Source organism: Zonotrichia albicollis, chromosome 5 (genome assembly GCF_047830755.1).
Source record: "Zonotrichia albicollis isolate bZonAlb1 chromosome 5, bZonAlb1.hap1, whole genome shotgun sequence".
In the NCBI taxonomy this organism is placed as follows: Eukaryota; Metazoa; Chordata; class Aves; order Passeriformes; family Passerellidae; genus Zonotrichia; species Zonotrichia albicollis.
Window position 1 is genome coordinate 51,514,611 of NC_133823.1, and position 19,530 is coordinate 51,534,140.

The 19,530-nt window shown below is 40.4% G+C and overlaps 1 protein-coding gene across 3 annotated transcripts in view; it reads left to right on the forward strand.

Moving 5' to 3' along the window:
- The window catches only part of AFAP1 (actin filament associated protein 1), a 112,509-nt gene that overhangs the window by 52,766 nt on the left and 40,213 nt on the right, over positions 1 to 19,530 (forward strand). For all 3 annotated transcript variants that reach the window (XM_005485731.4, XM_014266141.3, XM_074541706.1), the window contains exons 3-4: positions 3,017 to 3,114; positions 17,193 to 17,301. In XM_005485731.4, coding sequence (XP_005485788.1) covers positions 3,017 to 3,114; positions 17,193 to 17,301 — 207 coding nt within the window. The remainder of the gene's footprint in view (positions 1 to 3,016; positions 3,115 to 17,192; positions 17,302 to 19,530) is intronic.

Consider the following 19,530-nt stretch of genomic DNA (forward strand, 5'->3'; position numbering starts at 1 on the left):
AGCACTGCATGCCATTGCTGGCATCTTATCAAAATGGAATATTTTGCTACAAGATATGCTCTAGTTCAAACCAGAGTTAAGGAAACCCCATAGTTCAGTTAAATAAGAGATCATAGGACTATGCTTTATATATCTATAAACTTTAGTTTATGTAGTTGAGTGGAATTTAAGCCAGCATGGCCTCTAAAAAAGCATCCAGTTTCTCTCCCCAGGCTACTCGTGTATTGCCTCTTCCTTTCTGCTAGCACAAACATTATTTGCTTTGTTTTGCTGGTTGAGTCCTAACCAGTGTCACTTCCCTGGTCTGGTTCATCCTAAGGCCACACACATGCTTATGCTGGCTCAAAGGAGAGGTTGGGGCAGGGACAGGAACAAGGCAGGGAAGGAGAGGAACTGCCTCCTTGGGAGCTCTGCCATCACATCCTGGCCTGGAGTGTGTGTGGAGCTACCCAGGGAGTCATGTACTTTACTGGAGCCGACCCTGCTCCTTTTTTTATCAGTCATAACATTCAGTACTCCCATCCCTTTGAAACTATTCATCTCTTCATTAAAATTAAAAGCAATAAAAGATGCATAAACCCACAGTACTCTGTAACTAAGATGAGCTATCATTTGGAGTCTCTTTTTCAGATTGTTGTTTTACTCCACCCACACAGCTCCACGAGAGCTCTTGGGTTGCTGGCACAGTTTAAGAGGCTTGAGGACTATGCAGAGTTCAAGCTCTATAGTTGCATTTGCAAAAATCAACAGGGTGAATCCAACAGCATTTTTTGATTGCTGTAGAAAACCATGTAAGATCAATGGGGAATGGTGATGATGGATCTGGGAAACTGGGAACTGGCTGGCTTTGTTAGAATGTCTGGCAATGAACAATTATGTTTTTCTTTGTAAAGGTGTGGAAATTACAGTGATGGGCTGGAAGTAAAACACCTCAAACTGAGTGAGTTCTTACTTGGGGAATTCTTTAGAAATCTTTTGCCTTGTTTTGTTCCATCTCCCCTAAATGAGCACTGTTTTCTTCATCTACTATCTATCAAGCAGAGAGAACTGGGCCAGGCAGATGTGTTCTTCAGGTCGAAGCTGCTTGGCCTCAACTTGCCCTGCATCCAGACTAGTGGTTACTCTGTATAACTGGCAAAACTATAAACCTTATTTTTCTTCCTGAGCCTTGGCATGCCCAGTGGAGTGTAGGTCTGAAGAAAACACTTGGCATGTCATTCTAAAACTCAAGACTTTTTTCTAACAAACAAAGACACAAAGAATTTATTTTGGAGTAAGAACTGTTGCTGGATTTAGTCATTAAATATGACTGTCAACACTGCCTGTTTTCCTTAACAGGATCTGATGCCCTAAACCTGTTGTACTCCTTTTGCATTATAAATTGGTAGAAGAAATTAAATGTTAGAGCAGGTTCTTGTTAACATACACATGAAAACTGGGGAAAACAGTTTTATAGAGTCAATAGTATTTACTTGGAATAGTTTGGGGCTTTTTCAGTAAAAATCCCTTCATATATGACTTCTGGTTGTTATGGAAAACATGGGAGACTTGAACATGGATGGCAGTCATAATATGGACTCACCACTCATCCTATGTGAAGAGCAATGAGTGAAAGTTACACTGGAAAAAAAGAAAAAAGGAATGTTTCCCAAGACTAATCACTCTCTTGATTTGTAGGAAGAAAGAAGAATCTGTAGTCTTTGGAGACAGTTTAATATATCAGTGTTGTTTTTCAACCCATGACTTCACAGCCAGTGGGACTGGGATATTATGACAAGAAACATTTCATCATTGATTACATTTTTGAGAATTACATGATCTTTACCAAAAGGCATCCATTTGACTGTGTAAATATATATTTTAAAAATGCATCTAAACACTAGGAACTGAATTCCATCTGGGGTTAATCAGGGTACAATCCATGGACTGAATGTTTGCCAGAACATTGAGGAGATGCACCCTAATCTTCTTTTGATATTTAGAAGAATAAACAATATCCTGTTTCTATGAAGAGAATTCAACTGTGATTTAAATTATTGTGCCAAAAACACAGAGTGAGTCAGTCCTTCCTCTTTTCTCCTGTGAGGGAGATGCAACAATGGCACAAAGGACCCTCAAAGCAGCTTTCACATTCGTTCTTTTCCCTTATCAAATTCACCTGGAAAACTACGAGGTTATTAAAATAAAAAATCAGTAAAAAGGACATGGTGGGAAAATATGCTCAGTGTGCATTTCTGTTAATGGTGAATTGGTTAGGGCAGTGTCCCTCAGCAGTGCTCCAGGCTGGGGTGTCACAGCGTCCTGTGCAGCTTAGACTCACACCACAGCTCCCTGATCAGAGGTGGTGGTGGCAGCAGGGTCCCAGGGAACATGGGCAATGTGAGCTTGGCCAAAGAGCTGTCACCATCACTTCCAGGAAAAGCAGGCAGGTAGGGGCTCTTCTTCCACCCTCTTCTCCATTCTTTTGGCATGAAAGATGGTTTGGGCTTGTTTCTCCATGATGGCCTTGCCCGTCCAGAATGTGCCATGAAACAGGTGTTGATCATCTCCATTGCAAAAAGGCAGCTGGTCATGTACTGCCCACAGGCTGTGTTTTATTCACTGTGTGGTGCCACTGGGATGTTTTCAAATGTGGCATATTTCCCCAATAAACGTTTTTATCTGGCAAGCACCTGGCAGCGTGTTTGAATGTTGTTCAAGTCTTTGAGTTTGAGATGGATGGGCAGTTCAGAATGATTTCCTGTAATTTTTTTTCAGTGTCTGGTATTTGTTGATCCAAACAGCATATATGTCATTATCATATAGAGCAAGTATGTGTTTGTTCTGCTTGAATAAATTCCTGAATTCCCAGCATTCTTCCAGTCCTGCCTCAGTAACTGCACTTGGGAGGTGGGCTGTGATCAAAACTGGATGCCAGATTTCACTGTGTGACTGTCAGACATGGGAGCCACGTGTGGAAAAAATACCCCATTTGCATCCACCAAGGTACTAAGTGATGTTTGTTGCTCTTCCACAGGTTTAGAAATAAAAGAACATGTCCAGAAGCAAGAAGTTGCCAACAGTTTGCCAGCGCCTCCTCAAATGCCTCTGCCAGAAATACCTCAGCAGTGGCTGGTGAGTGTTGTAGTTAATTATATAAATATGTACAAGAGAGAATGCATTTATGGTAAGTCCTAAAAGAAATGGTTGCAAGGGAGAAGAGCCTGCAGGTCCAGGGAAATAATTATTCCTCTCACCTCTGCTTTGGTTGAGGGAATTCGGTTCAGCCTGCAGAAGAGACATCAAAAAATTGCCTGTGGTGAGATAAGCTTGGGAATAGGTCACCTACAAAGGCTGTGGAATTGCAGTCCTTGGAGATATTCAGAATTCACACAGAAGACTGAGCAACATAGCCTTCATTTCAAAGGTAGACCTGTCCTGTGTTGGAGGTTGACCTAGCCAAGCTCACAGGTCCCAGACAGTTTCTTACACCTTTATTGGTAACATTTCCTGGAGCAAGCCTAACGAGAAGACTCCTTTCAGCAGCTGAAAAATGAAGATACAGAGTTTTAAAATTAAGGAAGAATACTTCCTTTTTTATGAATAAAGACTTTAGACTTCATTTCATGGTGTTGCCTTTCCTGCCCAGTCTCTGGGTAGGAAATTCCCTTCAGATCAAGCAGATGCACTGACTCTTAGAGGTGTTTATAGCAAAGATAGTGATTGAGGTCTGTAATTCAGTCCTCCAGTTGGGAGCAGCTGTCTTGTTATAGAAAAAACTGTAAACAAGTTTCAGTGCTTCTCTCATAGATACTTTTCAGTAGATATGATGAAGAAAACATTTTCAACATTTTTTTGGAGAAGTGTAAGCATATCGTGGTTTAGCCTGTTGAAGGTTGAACTGATACTCATAAAGTATCCATCTCTTTATTCTTGGGTGGGAAATTTTGTGCACAGAGATAAGGACCATCCATGGAGATCCAGGTTCATTAAATCAGGAAGCACAGATGCAGCTTACAGGGCCAGAGGAAATGGATGGTTGATGTTTTGCCTCATTTTAGTGCGGTGTTTTGTTAACACATTTATGCCTGGGCCTGAGGGATATATAAGCATCTTATGAACATAACTAATATATGGCATGGAACTCCTGGCTAGCCTTTTATAAAATGCTGTGGGCTGCAGAAAAAAATAAAAAACACTGCAAACATTTATTGTATGGAACACGTTAATCTTACTTTCTTTCTAAGATATGCCACCTTTAGGTTTGTGACAGTAGATTATTATGCATTTATTTAATGGATGCAAAAGAAGTGTTATTAATATTCAGTGAAACTTAGAGAATTCATTTCATGGTTACCAGTGCCAGAAACTGATTATTTTTATTTAATTCAAAATACATAGAGCATAAATAACAAGGGAAAGGGTTCAGAAGAGGCAGGAAAATTATGCAAAATGAACATGCCTTTGAAATCTAGACTTCAGGTACTTCAGGTTTCATAAACTTGAAACCAAGATCCTCATTCTTTTATATTTGTGTAGGTTCAGTTTGGCTCTGAGGATTCAAGTTGTTTTTCTTAGAACAACCCATCTCCTTTTCCTTTCTCATACACTAATGTGTAAATTCCCCTAAAGTTGGTACAGCTGCAGCAAGTTAAATGGTGTGAAGTATGAATTAGGTCCAGGAGGTCAGCTCTGGTTTTTGCAGTAGTTAATTTTGGATTTTTAGTAACAAAAATATTTCTCTGAGATACTGTGGGAATTACCATGGAAGTTGACACAGTTAGAGCTGGCTGGTCTGCAGTGTGGTGTTGCCATGTTGAGCCTGGCAGAGTGGAGTTTGGACATGGCCCTCCCTTGTGACCTGCCTGTAACACTGTGGATGTTTCACCTCAGTGAATTCATCGAGTTTTTCCGTAGTGTTAGAAGCTGAGTTTTGCCAGTGTTTCTGCAATTGTGTTGCTGCTGTCAGGCAGTGGTGATTTCATCTGCCTTTCAGTGCCACTATGAGATGAGCCAGGAGGTGTCCCAAGCCTCTCATTGTCTTGCAGTACTCAAATACAGATTACAAGTGGAGATATTTTAATATGGTATCACATTGTAATTAGTGAAGAAGATGACAGACTGCTGCTGTCCTGCAAAAGACCAGGAGGAATCTGAACAAAAAGACAAAAACATCAGCTTTTTGTCCATTGAACACTGTGGTAAGCTCAGAGCCCAGTCTTACTTTGACTTCTTCTCCTGAAGTCACATTGATATAGTGGAATTGGTCATTATATCATTGATAATTTCTTGGAAACCTTTCACTATTAGGTGTCTCTTTATTAAACCCTTGTTATTATTGATATGTTCAGAGACTGTCATCTTTCTTTTCATACACAGGACATTAGTGACAGTGACCAAGATCTAATCTCTCATCCATCACTGCTCTTGCATGGTGATTTGCAATGCATCCTGAATCAATGGAGTCCTAAAAATTTGTAGCTGATGAAATTCTCAATGAAAACTGTACATAATTGCAGTGATACAAATACTGAGCTACCTTTCCTTGCCACTTTTCATAGACTGTGTTTTCATAGCTGAGTGGAAAAAATTCCCTGGCCCACCAGAGGCTGGAATATCCTGCTGCTGGTTGCCCTTCTTCACGTGGCAATTTGGAAGTCATTCTCTATGGCACCTTTTTTTGACAGCTGTTCAGGACAGAAAGTTTTTTCCACTTGCTAAGTAACATCTAGTGATGGTCTCAGCCTCCAGTGAAAACACTTTGTGCTGATGGAGCATAGGAATTTACTGGAGGTGGGAATCAATAACTTCAAATAAACTGTACACTGTTGAAAATCTCTGGGTTTAGCCCATCAGTTATTGAATGTGATGAAAATTAAAGGTTCATTTACACCACTGTTTCTCTTCATGTCACTCAAGGATTTCTACATTCAAAAATGTTTAGTCTGAATTGGTGTTTAAGTTTCTACTTATGTAAAGATGTGTGGGTGGGAAGGAATTCAATACTCCTTAAAGTAGTGCCAGGAGCCAGAATTATGTGTGGGCAGGTGCTGTGCAAGGTTTTCTTTGTAAATCTGTAAATAGACCTGCATATTTGCTCAGGCCAAATCTTTTATCGGTTTTGTTATTCATCAGCCCATGAACTAAGAGTATAAAATTCATTTTACTGAGACATACTGTTAATAGTTTAAATGGAGTCTCAAGTTATTAAAACACATTAGAGCCTGGAGAGTTTTCCTGGACTCAGTGAGCTTTGAAGGGACAAAGTTGGGCCTTAGGTATACTCGAATTAAGAAAATCACTAAGCACAGTCTCCTAGTAATTCTCTTTTGTATCCATTTCCTTGGCTGCATCTGGTCTAGCAGACTTTCTGTAAAGTATGGAAAGCTCAAATCCCCTCTTGCTTTAGTCTGTGTGTGCAGCTCCTTTAGGTGGCTGGCAAGTTCAGTGCTGCAGATAAAGGATGTGAGGCGTAAGGGCAGCTCTGAGACCCTCTGCAGAGCTGAGACACCTCTTGTCTGGGTGCTTTACTCTGAGCTTGCCAGCAGGAATGCAGTGCCAGCTCTGAGGCTTTGTTTGGGTCACTGTGCAGAGCAGGAGGTCGCTGTGTCAGAAATGGAGTCCTGTTTGATCTTAGTCCTTCTGGGTGGGCGTACAGAGAATTAACAACAGGAAGGAAACTTGGACGTGATGGGTGCCCACGTGCTACTTCATGCACCAGGTCCTGGAGGTCTGTCCATCTCCTCCCCATTCCAAGGGGCAGCTGCTGCACAGCCCGGGCCATTGGCTGGACCTGTCCAGGGATCTGGGGAGACACCCCATGCAAAGAGCTGGTCCAAAATTCTGGTTCCAGCATCTACTTCACCCGTAGAAGGGACTTCGTCAGGAAAGCAGATCAGTGAAAAAGCAGGAAGTAGTCCAGATATGCTGGATTTGACTTTGCTGTCCAGACGGGGTAGCTGCAAGTGCCACCTTAGGTGGGTCTGCAAGTGGGATTCGCATTCCTTCGACAGAGATCCTAGGCAAAAGCTCCTTTAAGTTCTAAGGAGTCTTTGAAAACTGGTTTTTTATCTCACAGGCTGCTCCAATTGCAACCTAATCTAGAGCCTACCTGAAAGCCCAGCAGAAAATTTCCACTAAATTACTCTGTGGGTTCCAGGAGCTGGATTTGATGATCCTGGTGGATCCCTTCTAGCTCAGCATATTGTGTGGTTCTATGGTTCCTTCCTGAACCTTCTCACTGCCAGGGCTTGTCTTGAGCCTGCCTCACCCACCTCTACATCAGCAGCTGCATTTTGGCTTTCCCCTGCTCCATGATGGGTTTGGAGGAATAACAAAGCCAAGGCTCTGTGCATGCTTCAGAGTGCTGCTGGTGGTTCAACACCTGGGATCCCATCATTGCCCCATCACCAAGCTGCCTTGAAGAGCATTTTGCACCAAGGCAGTGGGATAATATCCGCTGTGTCCCGCTGCTCAGATGTGCCTGAGGATTCCTGGCATGAATTATCCACAGCATGACAGTGACAGAACACTTCTAGCCTCCAAGCATTTGTTTGCCATGTTACATCTGACAGTTGGTGATTTCATTGCTCTGTGCTGTCCAACAAAATCAAACACAAACAGCGCACTTAGCTATTTTGCATGATTTTCACAGTGAAATCGAGTGTGTGTTTTGTTTTTCTTGGAATATTGACAATTTAATAATTATTTAACCTCAGCAAATGTTCAGCAAAATTCCAGAACCCTGCAGATATGAATCAAAAGAATGGGTCATCTTCCTCCAACCCACTCCTGCACAATACACATTCAATCTGTAGGAGTGCTTCATATAAATGGGTTTCCTGTTGTGGGGAGATCATTTGACAGCCTCCCTTTCTCTGGCTGCCTGACAGGTACACTCTTAGATATGTACTGGGAAATGCTGAAACGAGACAGTGTCCTTGGAGAAGAAGAAAAATCACCTGGAAATTGAAAGGTTTCTTGAGGTGATATATCACTAATTAAATTAATCATTCTTTGCATAGCAAACAAAAAAGTGACAGTTTTTAAGCTTTTTCTAAAGTATGCCTTGAGAAAAGTCCCACGACAGAAGCATGGGGTCCATGTGTCAGGTGGGTATTTGGGAATCTCTGTTTCATCTACTTTTTTTTCTAACACTGAAAAACAATTATTATTCTCCATTTCTCTTTAAGGATGATCTTAAGGCAGTATTAGTTTTCAGGTTCTTTCCTTCCTGGAGCAGAGTCAAAAGAAGAGTTGAAAGCCACAAAAATAAATTTAACAAATATTCATTTGTTTCATTCAGAGCTGGCTATACCTTCAGCTTCAACAGGTCTGAGCAAGTTCTTCCATAATGGAGGAACAAGGAAAGAAACCTTTTTAAATTATCAGTGCAGTTACTCTTACTGCAGACAATGATAAAATATTAACCCTTTCATAAACCAGCTAAAATTTATTCACTAGCACTTAGGTTTCTTTAACCCACTATTTCAATTTTAAAGTTGTTCCACATCATTTTTTTAACCCACTATTTCATTTATAAAGTTGTTCCACTGGCAACTGTTCATTGTCAGTCTTTGTCTGTGTGTTTAAGTAGGTCCTTTTCCCTTCACCATGGTATGTGTGCTTCAGATATCCTTTGTAATCCCAGTCATGTTTCCCCTCAGCTTTCATTTCATTTCACTGTGTATAAGAAAGGCGCTCTCAGTTTCATTCTGAGCTATGGTTCAGCACTAGTGAATGACACCAGTATTTCCCCGAGCACCTGCTATAAGGGTCATGTACTTTGACCATAAATGACCAGAACAGCAGTCAGACAGTCTTGTGGACATAGAATCAGAATCATTTAGGTTGGAGAAGACCCTTAAGATCATTGAGTCCAATTCTTTGCCTAAAGCTCCCAGTAAACTGTGTCCCCACATGCCACATCTGTGTGACTTTAAATGGCTCCAGTGGTGGTGACTTCACTGCTTCCCTGGGAAGCCTGTTCAGTGCTCTACCACTCTTCTGGTGAATTCATCTCTCCTAATATCTGAGCCTCCTCTGGCATGACTTGAGACTGTGGCATTTGTCCTGTTGCTTGTTACCTGGGAGAAGAGACTGACCCCACCTGGCTACAGGCTCCTTTCAGGTGAGGGACAGGGTCTCTCCTGAGCCTCCTTTTCCCCAGTTCCCTCAGCCTCTAAGACTTGTGTTCCAGACCCTTTCCCAGCTCTGTTGCCCTTCTCTGGACTCACTCCGGCACCTCAGAGTCTTTCTTGTTGTGAGGGGCCCAGAGGGATTTGAGGTGTGGCCTCACCAGTGCTGAGTACAGGGTGACAATCCCTGCCCTGGTCCCGTTGGCCACACCATTGCTGATCCAGGCCAGGTGCCATTGGCCTTCTTGGCCACCTGGGCACACTGGGATTGTGCAATATAATACGTCATAGCATAAGGAATAAGGATGAAGAAATGTATGCCACCTCTTTTTTGTCCAAGCAATATCTTACAGGACCCTCTAGTTGCCATTTCTGTTTTCAACAGCTGAGGTTGGTGAATTATTGTTGATGATTTATTTCACATTTGCAAATGGTACCACAGAAAAGTTTTAGTTAAAGCAATTACCTTCTCAGTTAATTTATAGTATACCTTTATAGCAATACACATCACCATATTTCAAAACTTTCCTCATGTCTAAGCTGCCAGAATGAGCTGTTCTCAGCTGCCTTTAGTTGGAATTTACATTTAAACTGCATGAGTTAGAGTAGAATTGAACTCTTTTACCAAATTATTTTTATGATCATTGTGAAGCTATTTGCCTTTTTGTCTTTAACTAGATACTGATGATCTTTGACCTACTTACAATAAAATTATTAACTTGCTAATGGCACAGATTTTGTAGAATATTTTCCCACCATTTACTGTCGAATGCTCGCACTTCTGACCTCAGGTTGTCATTTCTTATTTCTATGCTATACCTGTCCATAAAACTCCATTTCTGTGTTGATAGTTAGGGGTCAATTTTTTTTTTTGCTTTCCTTATCATGCTCATTAATGTTATGGGGAAGGAATTAGGCCAGTAAGGACCAAGTCTCCTCTTGTTTTAATTTGATGCAATGCTCAGGCCCTTAGACAGTATAGTTCCAGTGGAAATGGCATTGCCTACACTTTTAATACTGTACTGCCTTGTCCTCACTGTCATGTCACACACTTGGACAAGTTTATTTACTTCTGGAAGAGAAAGGTGATTTTGTCTTTTCTGGGACGTACAGACACTTCTTTGAGCACAGTCAGAATAAACAACTCTGAGAGCCCCATGCTGCTTAAAATTCAGATTAATCCTTCTCATGTAATATGTATGAAAGTATTCCCTAGCATTAATTAAGGCCCATTTCATTTCTTGGTACACACAGACCCTTTGCTTGACATGAGTCGAGTCTATTGTTTTGTCTGAGTGATGCTTCCAACTGGCTGTGTAATAATCTTTTATTATAAATTATGAATGATACAGAAATACCTTGTTTTTGTTTCTGGCTCATTCGCTTTCACTTTTAATTATTTTGTTAGATCTTCTGTTCCTTCCATTGAGTCAGGAGTTTATTTTCACTCCAGTCTTCCACAGAGTTTGGGTGTAACTCTTTCCAGCTACCAGTTCTTTCAGTGGTGCATTCCATGCTCCAGTCTTTTTGGTTTTATTTACTGTCTCAAATAATATGTATGTAATTACGTACAGCAGCAAGAACTGAGACAATTTGTGTCTAGACACAGACTGACAGTGCCATCAGAGGTGCAAGAACCAACTGGGTTTTCTACTTGGTCAATAGAGTAGAAAACTTGGTCCTTTTCATTGCCATATTTGCCTTCCTGTTTCTTAGGTGAAGGGGTTATTCAGGTATGTGAGCAGGTGTGTTGTACCTTTTGAAATAGTAGTTCAGCTCCTGGTGAGGTGCAGGTGTAAATGCTCTCCAGACAATCTTCAGATCAAACTGTGGAGCCATAGGACGCCCTGATTCATTCTTTAATGCGAACAAGCCTGTTCAGATCTCTTTCCCATCATCAGGCTGTATCCTCTGAGGCTGTTATCTGTTTGTAGTCACTGTCTAAGCACTTTTCCAGTGATACCTTTAATTAGGCATTCACCCCCGAGTCAGCAGACGCTCTCAGGCTGTGTGAGATGTTCCTCCACTCCCTGGAGAACAGCGTGCCAAGTGTGTGCCTTCTGTTCCTGACCTTAAACCTGCTCAAATCCCTGTTCAGGATCACCTCCTAAGGAGAAGCTCCACTTGAGCTTATACTCATCCTCTGTCTGGTGATCACTTGCACTTCTTTCCCCCTTGCCCTCATCTGTTCAGCACTGCAGGAGCCGGTGAGTTGTTGGAATTCAGGACATCCCTCTGGCTGTCCTGGATGGCTCAAACCCCTGCCAGGGGGCTTAAGAGGCCTTGGCACAGAGCCCAAGACACCTGTTAGACTTTGATTATGACCCATGGAAAAAATTACCAACCTTATATGAGGATCTGCAAGCCACGAACGTCTAAGTAGAATAATAGTTCGTTTGTCAGGGGCTGAAAAATAGATCTTTGGGGTTTTTAGAATGGGGGTTCAGGGGGCAAGATGGAAGAATCTGGGCATGTCCAGCCTTTCTCCTTCTTCTTATTCTTCTTTTTCTTGACCTCCATCTTCTGCTGTGATGGTGACACTTGTGGATTGATTTAAAGTAGAAGCTCACTGTCTAACATAGGTGATGGGTATTGGGAAGTAATTGTAAATATTGTACACGTAGTTTTTAGTATAAAAAGATAACACCGCCCTGGGGGCAGGTTGAGTGCCTCTGTCTGACCTGCTGAACAGACCTCAGCAGGCCAGAGAAAGAATTTTGTAGATAAGAAACAATAAACAACCTTGAGAACGAGAACAAAAGAGCTCTGACTCCTTCTTCGACTGCCGGGTGGGAAAAGAAACTTCTACTTATTTTGGGGTCACTCTGAGCAGCAAAATTCCCTAGAGTGGGTGACCAGTTCTACTGTTCATGGGATTCAAATTGCTGGGCCTCCCATCATGTCAAAATCTGGTTGTTGGTTTTTCAGGGAATTCCTTCTGGTTTTTCTTCCTGGTAGCACCGGCATTGCGGAGGAGTGTGCTGTAACTGCATGTGCAGTCAGAGATGGTCAGGTGGGACTACACCAACAGCCCATCATGTGGCCCTGTTACCCCCCTTCTGGTGGGACTGACAGGGTTACTCCATTCCAAAAGTTTGAGCTTTATAGCTGTCTGTCTGGTTTTGCTGCCTTTTGTGCTCAGAAGCTGGGAAGATAAGTTGTTAGACTTCCTTCACATTATTTGGCTCCTGGTTTTGTGGTCTCCAACTGACGAGCTCAGAAATAACAAACTTAGAATAAGAAGCAGAGGTCACATGAAGAGTATTTCTCAGCTTTTCCTTGTGTACCCTCAGGATAATATTGCACAGCTTAAAGTGATCTTAATGTCCCACAAAGTCAGCACGTTTGTCCTGAATAAATCCAAGGTCCATCCAGGTCCTCAATTGCTGAAAATTAATAGTGAATTCTCTTTAGCAGAACTTTGAATTATTTAAGGGCTGTCATACCAAGCACATGGCAAGTACTAATGCCCAGTTTCCAACCCTTACAGTGCTACAAGAAAAGCCTGGTTGAAATGTTTGCTCAGTAATTTTGTGAATTGCATTTTACCCAGTTTGTTGGTTCATCTTGCTTTGTGTCCATTTCTGCACATTTTAGGGAGTTAGGGGTCATAGATGTGTGCTGCTCTTCCCCCTGCCTCCAGGCTGAAGATGCAGTGGGGTTGTGCAGAGGTCAGGTCTGATCTTGCTCCAGAGCCAATGACATGTGCCTGTCTCAAAGTTTGCTCCTGAGAGCCCAGATCTTGGACATCTCCAGTGTGACCCCTTTTCTGTTCTCATGTTGCTGCCTTCAGCACTGAGGGGCTGTGTATGAGCTGCATCCAAACTGGTGGTTGATGCAATAACACAGCTCCAAGTGTGGCACTTGAGTTGCTGGCACTGTTTTCCTGCAGCACAGGATACTGACGGGCTCTGCTGAACTCACTGCTTTGCACTGGAACCTCCACATCCTAAATCATTGCATAAAGGAACGTATTTCTTTCTATTTTCTACAGAGTGTAACTCTTCATTGCGGTATAAGGTGATTTTATATCCTCAGGCCTCTATACATTGACATTTATTTTCCTTTGTCTTTCAGACTGCTTTCCATATTGTCACCAGATTATCAGATAGACCATCCATAAAATAAAAATTACTGTCTGTCTTGCTCAGTACCCTTGGGGGTACTGAAGGTGGGAAAAAGGTAGTGTATCTTTTAGGATAAAGGACTAAATAATTTATTTGTGGTCTGTGGAATACAGGAGGGCAGGCAGAGGGGAAAACCATAATATGCCAATAATTTAAAATGTCCATACAAGTCTGCTTCAGAGTCCAGTAGGATAACAAATTTTACCATTTTCTTTCTTTCTCTTAACAATCAATCTTGTCAGCTGGAATTGGGCATCCCGTGCACAATCCAGTCTCTAATTTCATCAGAGATCTCAACTCTGTGTAATGATCACCTCATCTGCTTCTTGGTTTCAATTAAAGCAGCTCTCAGTTGGTCTCAAACCCAGGACCTGACAAATGTCTTCATCAGTACTGTTTCGTTATTGCTCTTCTTATTATGGACAGCAACACATTACATTTTTGTCCTTTTTCCTCCAAGGAGGTAAAGGTAATGCCAATTTCTTTTCTCCGTTCTTATTCCTGTGACTGAGAGAGGTGGTTTATCTTAAGAGGCAACATTCTCTAGGCTTTTTCTCTGTTGCTTCTCATTAAAACAGAACAAAACAAAACAAATAAAAAAGGAGAAATTCATGCTGATGCCTTCCTTGCAGGTTGCCAGGTCTTTCCTCCTGATACCACTCAAGCTACACATGTTCTGATTTTTTTTTATTTAATCTTTTTACAGAATATATAAACAATTTTGTGGAGTTTATGGTCTTTTTATATTTTCAGGTAAACTATAGAAAAGTTATTGAATAAAGACTTAACTCATAATTCATAACTTCATCAAAATTCTTCCACTAAAAATTGCTGAGTGGAAAGAATGAAACAATACAACAAGCAATAGTAAAAGCATTAAAGAACTACAGTATTAATAACTAATACCAGAATGCACACATATATGTTTTTGCATATCTTGGTGGTCAAACTCATAAACTATATAGCTGCCAAAAGATGTAGTTGTTTATGGTACAGATTTGCGATTTTATTTTGTATTTAATCAATTGTGGGTTTTTTTAATATTAAAGCAGCCTCACTTTTATCAGAAAGTATTTAATGTTGGATGTTTCTGTTTCTCCCTTTTAAAAAAAAATTTTTTATAATTGTTTTCAACTTTGTTGTGGCAAGCACTGCAAAATGCATTTCAGAGAGGAGGGCCCAGTTAATTCGGCAATGGATTCCATCTGTGTTGACCTTGGCTGCAGAGCCCAGCCCGCCCCAGCTGTATGAAGTAACTGGTGCTCCAGCAGGGTCGGAATCAGACAAGCACCATTTGTGTTTCATTTCCTTTTTTCTTTCTTTCTGAATAACATTTTGTCTAAAAACAAGGAATTTTTTTTCTCCTGATCTTTATTGGGATTTCTCATTTGTCCCGGGATAAAATACGGCTTTGAAACCTTGGTGCTGTGTCAAGTCAAAATTGGAATGACTCAGGACATGTATTCATGTATTTCCTGGGTGAATGAGGTTCAATAATGATAGGAATTTCATATATTGTATGCAGCTGATGGAAAAAATGGTTTAAGGCTAGACCAAGAAATTAATTTGTCTAATGAAAAGGGTGGTATGAATGTATATTGCCCCAGGAACAAACTGTGACCCCAGCTAATGAGAGCAAGCTTCTACCCACTTGAGTGAAGGGGGAAAATCAACTCTTTGGAGGCAGTCCTGCCTCTTGTGTTTAGCACTTCAGGCTACACAGAGGTGATATGTGTAGAGCAATTCATAATTGCTGTCCGTTTTCCAATAGTAATGAACATGTAATAATTTTTAATGTCCCTTATGGCTATTGTATAGCAGAAGCTGACCTTGAAAGTCTCATTTATTTTGTCACGATGTGCAGGTTGTCAATTTGATTTTTTTTTCAGCAAAATTACAGGATCACTACACTAAAAGTCATATTTTTTTCTTTATTTTGCTTCTTTGAGAGATAATTTCTCTGGCAAATCTGGTATGTGAGGAAATCTCATTTGGTTCACATTATAGGTAACAGTAATTGCCAACTGTAATTTGTAATTTATTGTGACATAAGAAGCTGGCTGTATAATTTGATAATAGAAGTAACATTAGTGTAAATTTCAGTCTGACCAGGAATTTCTGTGCTCAGTTGTGAATCAGTTCATTGTTTGTGAAAAAGTCTCTAATTTTACTTGGTGTGCAAAGGTGCGTCCATGCTGGATGAAGGGCAGGGTTAGTCACTAGCTTCTTGCCTTCCTGCACTCCGGGAATGCACAAGCACTTACCTGCAGGGTGGAATAACCTCCTTGATGGGAATTGGACTACAGAGCACTCTAAGGGTGGGACTCATTTAGTGATGGTGTCAAGAATTGGGTGACTGGTGTAGGTGTGTAATCAGCAGTGAGATTTGGAGATGTCTAGCTTTGAAATATTCAGAGATGAATCCAGCCCTGAAAGTGCCCACAGAAGTAATTTCACTGCAGTTAATGGCACATGTTATTAAAGCTCAGGCTCCTCCCAGGTAACTTCAGGTCTATAGCAAAAGGGGAGCACAGTCCCTGTGGCCTATCCTGTGAGATGTGGAAGAAGGCTCTGCTAGACTGGTCAGCCCACCTGAGGTACAGCCCAGAAGTGTCTCTATCTCTGGATCTGACCAGGTTCTCACTTCAGGATCTCTCTTCATTCCCCTAGTTTACACTCAGTCCAGTGCAGGCAAACACCACTGCATCTCTTTTATTCTATTAAAAAAAAAATCTTGAAAAGCTTACTGCAGAAATACAATTCTGCTTGCAAGTTAAATTTTTGTAATCATGAAATAAACCACTGGTGCTAAGAAAAAGCTTCAGTATTTTCTCTAACACATAAATATGAAACTAAAAACCTGGGGCAAATATGAATGGGTTCCATAAAATACAGTTGTTTTGGTACTTGTTAAGGAAATAGAACAATAAAGTCGAATGGAAGAAGTCACAGAGTACTACATTTAGTTTGTTATTATATCTACATACCACCAGTTGGTCAGTTTTAAATTAAAAACAGGTTTATATTTAAAAGAAGCATTTTAGAATTTGAGCTATTATTTGACATATTTATTTTATCATGTAATAGTTTATTGATTTTTCAAACTTTTCCTTGTTTGTAGATCACTTTTCACTATGTAGAAATAGCATTATAAACATTAATATGTATATTAAGAATTGATTTGCCACTGAAGAAACACCTATCATGAAAATATGGTTCAATTTTCTGTCCTTAGTCTCTGCCAGCCCAGGCTATTTAACTTTTCTCCAGTGTGCAGCCAAACTGCTGTTTGCTGGTCGTATGTGAATTATTTTAGGTGCAAAATGCTAATAAATTAGCCTTAACACTGAAAACGGGTCTATGCATAGAAATCTCTTTCCTACATAGACCCATTAGATTTAAATGGAGAACTATATCTTTTCAGCATTTTTACCACTTAATGATGTTGTAGAGAGAAATTCTTTTAATGTAGCTGTAATACTGATCTTGTCATCCTTAGCAATGACAAGTAGGATTCTACAGTGTTTATCATCTCTAAAGAACTCAGTTGGAGGACATGTAAGAAGGTTTTGTTTCCTTATCATGGTAGAGGTAAAAGTCTGGACAATAATGGTACATTTAAAAATGTATCAGCATGTTATGAAGCATAATTAAGTTACTTTACTGCTTCAAGTCTCAACCTTTACTTATTATTGTTTAATTATAATAATATATGAGGAATTTGAGATTTGGGTTCCTTCTCATCTAAAAGATGCTACCTTGCAGAGCATTTAATTGAGCCCTCCAAAGCCTTGCCTTTTGAGATAGTTAACACAAGGAAGAGTTACAAGAGCAGGGTTTATGAAGCTGGTTGCATTGGCGCTGATCACGAGCAGATGTTCTGTCCGTGTTTAATTTAACGCCTTGTTGGTCTGTAATCACTTTTTCTTTTTTTTTTTTGTTCCTTTAGCCACCAGACAATGGGCCTCCACCACTGCCAACCTCCTCCCTTCCTGAAGGCTATTATGAAGAGGCAGTGCCACTTAGTCCAGGGAAGGCTCCTGAGTACATCACTTCCAGTGAGTAAGATGTTTCCAGGCTGTTTCTGAGCAGTTGGTAATTCCACTGGCCTTCAGTTTTTTGAGTATTTGAGAACTTCATCTCTCTTGGTGCTGTAGTGTTGTGTTGTGAGAGTTACTTTGACAGTTTGGGCCAGTTCTGGTTATCCTTGCTGGCCATGCCTTGGGTTGGTTTGCAGAACTATTTTGGTGTATGCTGGACTGGTTTGCAGAACTGTTTTGGTCTGTGCTGGACTGGTTTGCAGAACTGTTTTGGTGTGTGTTGGACTGTTTTGCAGAACTGTTTTGGTGTGCATTGGATTGGTTTGCAGAACTGTTTTTGGTGTGCTCAAACCATGCTCCTTTTACAGAAAACTAAATTTGGTTCTCAAGTAAGGAGCACATAAACAGGTTTCAGCAGTTATTGCAGACAGAGGGTCCGAATTAGCCATTAGCCTTTTAGACTGCTTTGAACCACAGACAAGGGGGACCCTGGACCAGGAGTCCAGAGTTAAATGTTGCCCAGAGTAAACCCCTATAAACTGATCACACTGTGAATGTGGAGGTCTCAAAAACTGGTACTGACCTGCACATCTGCCTGCTGTGCCTCTATTGCGCCGAATTGCTTGCTAAAATAGATGAATAAAAGGAGGGGGAAAAGAGCAACTGTTGGAAAGATGTGATTTGCAGCATTTCTGATGACACATTGTGGAGAGGGATGAATTGGTCACAGCAGCTCCCACAGGCCATGTGTGATGCCCATGGCAGTATTTTGTGCCCACTCCTTCAGGGCAGTAGGCAGAGGGCTGCCTCTGGCTGTCTACCAGAATGTCCCTCTGCAACACCCAAATGTTCTTTTTCACACCCAAACACTTCCCCGAAGAGCTGTGCACTTCAGTGGAGCTGTGCTGAGAGCACCCTGATGAAACACTGCAATGACTACTGTGACCTTTACACAGGGTCATTTATGTACCATCTTTTTGCTTTTTTAATGGCTGGAGTAATTTATTACTTGTGTAGGGCTGATTTATCACTAATCATTATTTTCTATGGTCCAAAGATTAAAGGCATATCTTCCCCTGTTTTATAGCCATTTTAATTATTTTAAATTATCTCTCTGTTCTTAAAACATGCATAGGAGTCACCTTAAAACTAAAATACTGTTCATCTGTATACTGCACAAACAGATGTTATCTAGCAGCTTTTAATTAACCTAAGAAATTCAAGGTAAGAAAAGAGTTTCATGTGCTGGAGAGCAAATGAAAGAACATATGGACTTAGAAGAGCAGCAGAATCACTCTTCTCTTCATTTCCTCCCTTGAAATGCTGCAGGGTGGTCCTGCTACACCTTGTAACCCAGTGAACTTCTGACTTACTTGGGTTTTGTTGTTAAACAAGAGCCATGCTTAGGCAGAAAAATATTAATAATGCAAATATTAATAGCACTGCTAAAAAATCACTTAGGGAAAAACAAGACAAAGTATGAAGCTGATTTCTTATTGTACTTAACCATTTAAATGAATAAAAATATTTAGGATATCAGCCTTAAAAGTTCATTGATAATTCCATAATTCAATTATATATATATACACATACACACAGAGACATTTAAAGCACTGTTAGCGTGACTTAAGATTTCACTTGCTGAGATTTTTTTATATTTTCTTAAGTTCTGAACTTTATAATATCTTAAAAATTGTGTTAAAAGAATTCCTCTCTTCACTGTTAATGAATTTGTTTTTAAATTCAATTGTGCAATTAGTAATACATCTTCACTCATGCAAAATGTCCACTAAATGCACTTCTGTGGTAATTCAAATCAGGTACCAAAGTATATTAAAAGATATAACCTTAACTGTTTGGAGTATTTGAGATGGAGAAGACAATAGAAAAAGTGCTTGAAGTGGAAGTGCAAGAATGCATCTGTTGGGATAGATATAATTATTTTAAGTAAACATTCCCATGGAATATTTTTGTAATGCCATTAATAGCAAGGAGACTTACATACCATGTGTCTTACCTGTAAAAGTAAACAATCACTGAAGAAAATTTCAGAACATAATCATGAAAATGAAATATATCTAACTTCCCCAAATCCCTCTGGTTGGTTTGTAAATAAGTGATTGCATGTAGATGGCGCACAAGAGTGTGTATGAATTACTTGTCTGTATTTGGGAATTATATGAAATGTTGTGGTGGGTAGATCCTGCCCGATAATCTATTCTTATGACCTTTACCATATAGGGTGTT